This window comes from Lepisosteus platostomus, chromosome 4, assembly GCF_059453375.1.
Source record: "Lepisosteus platostomus isolate fLepPlt1 chromosome 4, fLepPlt1.hap1, whole genome shotgun sequence".
In the NCBI taxonomy this organism is placed as follows: Eukaryota; Metazoa; Chordata; class Actinopteri; order Semionotiformes; family Lepisosteidae; genus Lepisosteus; species Lepisosteus platostomus.
The window spans coordinates 56,832,915-56,838,914 of NC_142614.1; the positions used below are offsets into that span (position 1 = coordinate 56,832,915).

The 6,000-nt window shown below is 37.1% G+C and overlaps 1 protein-coding gene across 1 annotated transcript in view; it reads right to left on the reverse strand.

Moving 5' to 3' along the window:
• st8sia4 (ST8 alpha-N-acetyl-neuraminide alpha-2,8-sialyltransferase 4) overlaps positions 1-5,106 on the reverse strand; it is a 62,490-nt gene extending 57,384 nt beyond the window's left edge. The window contains exon 1 of the mRNA XM_088629959.1: positions 4,786-5,106. Within this exon, the coding sequence (XP_088486085.1) occupies positions 4,786-4,898 (113 nt within the window). The 5' untranslated portion in view covers positions 4,899-5,106. The remainder of the gene's footprint in view (positions 1-4,785) is intronic.
• Between the last annotated feature and the right edge of the window lie 894 nt (positions 5,107-6,000).

Consider the following 6,000-nt stretch of genomic DNA (forward strand, 5'->3'; position numbering starts at 1 on the left):
AAGGCTATGATAAAATGTATTTGTTGTTTATCAGCTTGATCTTACACTGAAAATGTGAAAAATCTAACCTTTCAGTGAGGTAAAATTATTCAAAGAAAAAAATCCTTATAAAAAATAAACATTTTTCTCAAAAACAGGTGTCACAATTATTGGCACCCCTAGAAATTCCTATGAACAAAATCTAATTGACATATATTCCCATTCATATTTGACCTTTTTTTAAGCAAACCTGAGTCTTTAGGAACTCGTGGTCCTTCCTGTTTTACTGGGGTATAAATATGAGGTGACACGCAAGCCAAACACCCTTAGTCATCCATCAACATGGGGAAGATCAGAGAATACACAAATGATATGAGACAAAAGGTTGTTGACCTTCATAAATCAGGCAAAGGCTATAAAAAAATAGCTTCACACCTGAAAATACCCATCTCCCCTATTAAGGCAATAATTAAGAAGTTTCAACAACTGGAGCTGTGATGATCCTGCCTGGAAGAGGACGCAAGTGTATTTTGCGTCACACACAGTGAGGAGCATTGTTCAAGAGGCCTGGAGTTCGCTAAACATCACTGTAACTTTGATTGGAACCGGGTTCTATGGTCAGATGAAACAGAAATAGAGCTTTTTGGCAACAAACACCAGAAGTGGGTTTGATGTAAAAAGAGTCAAGGTCATGCAGAAAGGAACAAAATCCCCACTGTGAAGAATGATGGTTGGTCTGTGATGTTGTAGGGCTGTTTATCTTCCAAAGGCCTTGGGAATCTTGTTAGGATACATGGCATCATGGACTCCATCAAATACCAGGAGATTTTAGATCAAAATCAGGCTGCCTTTGCCAGGAGGCTAAGACTGGGTCATGGTTGGATCTTCCAGCAGGACAATGATCCAAAGCATACCTCCAAATCCACACAGAAATGGCTCACTGACCACAGAATCAAGCTTTTGTAGTGGTAATCCCAGTCCCCTGACCTAAATCCCATTGAAACCTGTGGATTGACCTGAAAAGGAGAGTCCACAAGCGAGGACCAAGGACTCTGAAGGCTCTGGAGAGATTTTGTATGGAGGAATGGTCTCAGATCCCTTTATATGCGTTCTCCCACCTCATCCAGCATTATAAGCGAAGAGTCGGTGCTGTTATCTTTGTAAAGGGAGGGTGCACAAAGTATTAAATGCAGGGGTGCCAATAATTGTGACGTGTTTTTGAGAAAAATGTTTATTTTTTATAAGGATTTTTTCTTTCGATAATTTTACCTCACAGAAAGGTTCGATTTCTCTCATATTTTTAGTGTAAGATCAAGCTGATAAACAACAAAGATTTTTTCATAGACTTTTTTGCTCATCTTCACCAAGGGTGCCAATAATTCTGGAGGGCACTGTATAAATGATAAAGAACGAAATTCGGTTTTGGACAGTTGTTCTTAAATTAGTAACAGTGAATAATGGAAGGTCTATGTAATCTGCCCATCATTACCTATGGCTACATCAGGGAGTGTATCCTTAGAGCCAAGGTGTGAAAATTCCTGTATTTCTCTTTCAAATTTAGCTCTGCAACATGTAGGACTGGTTATATGATGGGAGTGTGGTTTTGCACTTAAAACTGAACCCTGGGGAAAGCTCTGAATAGACTTTTTCTTTATAGCATTAATGAAGAAGTGTCAATGGCATGGCATGGCATAACATGAGCTCACTCCACCAAAAAACAGTGGAGAAACTTGTGAATGACATCATTGTAACAGTCTCTTTCAAACTACTGTATGAGAGGGGGGCAGTATAAACATGTGCCCCTGAAGCATCAACAAACATGATGTGTACATTTAACTTGTTATTTAATTAAATGTGAAATTTACTTCTAACTTCTGCTTGTTCATTTACAAAATAAGACATCTTATACATACACAGGTGTTTTAACAATGTATAACTGTTAAGGTCTTAAAACTTGATAAAACATCTTACTAATTGGATACCAGATAAAAGCTAATCAAGTTGAAAACGCAAGGGTTTTAAAAAAACGTACTCTTTCTTTCAGACTCAAAGAAATGTGGTCACAATTCTTTGTAGATGTAAAAGTAGGTAGCTGCATTAGCATGTGTAGGCTGCAAAGGAAGAAGTCATCTGAAGAAGGTTTCACAGCCGAAACGTTGTGTCTTTTCTTTTCAGCATGGAATAAAGCTTTACAATTCTGTGTACATTGTTAACTCTACTTGGTCACTTAAAGCCATTTGATTCATTGTTTCTGGTTAATGTACTTTGTAGTAACGTCTAGTGCCTAAAATGACTTTTTGAGTTCAGGTACCAATCACAGTGTTGTGTCTCAGATAAAATGGGTTACTGCTTATCAACTACTGAAGTTGCCTTAGGGTTTTGAGGGTCAGAACATGTAATGGGACTTGGTGTTAAAAAAATAAATGTACATTTAAGATTGACACCACTCCCCAGAGCTTTCTGGAAGGTTAAACCTGCGTGAATCAGACTCATGGCCTTTTAGCATCACATAGGTCAAGCACTCAAACGCCTGTGCCTGTGACAGCAGCTCGAATCCGGGCTCTGGCCAGCTACTGTATGCTTCATAAGTAATGCTAATGGCAGTGTATGTTTGGCAGGAAATACACTTATGGGGTCCCATTCTACAAGTACTCCTTTTCCTTCACATATTGTACCAAAACTTCCCCTAATTACCACAAACTATACATTACATGCCATCAAGTCATCAAGACCTCCAATATTTCTGTCTGTACAGCCTGATTTAAGCGACTGAACCATTCACAGACTTATTCCTTCTTCTTTACTACATGGAAAAGATACTATAGTGCTTCAATTAATGAAGCATGATCTTCAACAATTTAGGTTTAGCAAAACTAGCTGTACATATGTTCATAGATCTCATGTTAAGTTATGTGTTTTCCTGTTTTGATGAGCATTTGGTTTGTCTTATCGAAAAAAGGAAACCACAGGTCTTGCTTAACCTTAGAGCTGACAGAGCCAAGTCTGTGTGTGGCTTTTGACCACAGCTCCCCCATCAGCATAAACAGAAGCATCACCAAGACTATCTTCCTGTCTCCAATGAGCACATACCTAACCATAAAGAACTAATAAAAAGATCATGCAGTAACTGAACTGAAATGCAACACGTCTCAGATGTCCTTCCTAAATCTGTATAATATTTACTGCACCTTGCAGGTTAGAGGGGAAAAAAGTTTCTTAATTAACTAGCACTGACCCAAAATATACACTGAACTTTTTCTTCCTGTTTTATGTATGTATGAATGCTTTTACTCCTTGTATAGGTTAACGTTTGCACAGTTTTCTGGAGATGATTTAAAAGCTAAGAATTCATCCAGACATGTCCAAGCTAGATCTACTTACATATTTTCTGCAGACGTCATTTTATTGCCTCAAAGGCCAGCACTTCACATGAGCTAACTAAAACAGCATTACTTTTAATCTCTTACTTTTCGAAGGTCCTTCTTGGAGATACAGTACACACGAATCTCTTCGACAGTTCTGATTAATTAATGCGCATCCTGGCATTTATCTTATAGACGTTTCCTCCTTTAAAGCGATTTTTAAACCTATATTATAATTCTGAGTCTAATTATAAGTCTTCAAGTATATTTTCCCAAGTGAAAATTATGGTAAACTCAACTTAATAACTGACTCATCACTCATCTTTCACGCTTCTGATGTGTTTCATTTCATTTCTATCACTTTCGGTGTCAAGAATTCAAAGGTTTTTACAAAATAAAAAACAGAAATGGAGACAAAGACGAACGTCAAGCTGGAAGGTTGTAAACCGAAGAACCATTGCAGAAATACAAACATTTCACAGGCATGTGAAATATTAATATAGAAATACGAAACAATCGAAGAAAAAACCCTCAGCTCATCGAAAAAGAGAAGGCAAACTGAAACCTTTGAGCAGCGTCCGTCTTACTCAAAGCCGTGATACGAACTTTGTTAGTTTTATAGCACTAAAAATTACAGTAAATCCTTGGCCGGTTGAAAATTCGTCCGAAACTGTACTAACTGGCTGTTTTTTTGGTAAACTAAACCTGAACTTCTGTTTTATTTTGATTTATTTCCAAATATGATTGGTTATATGCGAATTCCACTTTTCCTGAGGTTCATCCCTGACTTTCGTTTTGCTTTCATTAACATTATCTATCCAATATTTATGTATTTACGTCTAATTTAATTTATAATCTACACCTGAAACTAAGTAGAAAACTCCAATTATTTTTACAAGTAAAGAAACAACTGCCTTTAAGAATGACTGATATCCATTGCATTTTTTTCCCGAATAAAAAAAAATCTAAGCAGAATGTATGAAAACAATATGGAACTGCCAAGCATTCAAACTATAATACTTATATGTTAGGAAAACAATTCAGAAATCAATACCTCGATAAAATGAACGGGCTGTTAACACTCCTACACTGAAGACGACTAACCATCAGTGTATCAATTGTAATGCAAATACACAGCAAACAAAGGATAATATAAGCGTCCTCCAAATTGCGATTTCCTTAGACAATAGACAGTACCTCAAAATGGAGAAAAAACATTTAAATCATCTCGTTTGTGTTACCACTCAATACATAGTTCTGAAAGGGTAGATAAAGCTCCTATTCAAAACATATTTCACAGGAAAACATATTCCTTCCTCTAGCTTTCTATAAAAAAAGCTCATCCTTTAGGTGAACTAGAAAAAGCTTATGTAAAAATATTAAAAAATAAGTGCATCCGTACAGTATGTTCAATTTTTATTTCCATAAACGAACGTAACATTACCCGATGAGTTGTGTTTCCTGGTGTTCCTCAGTTCTTGCTATTTCTTTTGTCTTATAGAAAATCAATAGGATGCTTATCGTGCAAATAGTCCACCATTTCCGTGCAGGACGCATGTCTTGAGCAGTGTTCAATTAAATCCTTTGACTCGTTTTGTTCTGTTTTTCCTTAATTTCGAACGTAAATAATTAGCCAGATCCCCCGCTCCGCTATTGCATACACTCCTTGGTGTTGCACACATTACCCGGTCAATTCAGCCGCACATTCACTTTACACAGAGTAGAAACCCGCTTTGTGATTGAAATGTTAGTCCCCCAATCACATCTTTAAATATTTAATTTAATTCAAATGACAACGGCGATATAACCAATAAGATGCGAACAAGGTGTGGTTTCTGTTTGAAGTTTTGTCTGCGGTCAGTCGGGCGCCTAGGACAAGACTGCACGCAGTTAAACCTTCAGCTAAGAGACAGAAAACAGTGTTTGTGTGGTATCCGTGTGTACTAGTATCTAAGCAGTCACTTAAAGTCGTTTTGATTTGGTTTCTTGTGAAACAGAGAATAGCTAAAGACGTGGGCTTTACAATCTCATTACGGCTCTGCCACCTCGCAGAAGCACGCAAATGGAAAGTACCTAGCATGACACCCCTTAGTTGTCCGTGCTAAATACACAGTCGTGAGACACATTTTGTTTGTTTCCTTTTTTGACAATACTGGAACTCACTGATTGGTCACACACAGCAACATTCTTTAGCTACGTGACTACTTTCATGCACGAAATCTTCGTGAAATTTTATGTGCTTTGTACTCTGGTACTTAATTCTTTCCATTTAACAGCCAATGAGCATACTGCATATTTAAAACGGGATTTTCCAGATTTTTAAGGAAATTTTTATAAACTAATATTTGGGCAGAGTATGAGACGAAGTCAAGAAATACAGTTTTACTGGTAGAAATGAATGCTTCTGATATAATTGAAGGAAGAAGACAAACACACTAGTAAATACCTGATAATCATGGTAGGGACAACTGTTTACAATTTAACATCTAAACCTGTAGTGTTCTTTAGAAGGAAAAAACTTCATGCTATTTCCATTAACATGCAAAGTAGAGATTGTGGAGTCCTACAAGTTCCTTGTTGTACATCTGGGTAAGAACCTGGAATGGGGCACAAATTTGGATTTGGAGTGTAAGAAGGGCCTTTCAAGGCTTTTTTCCAC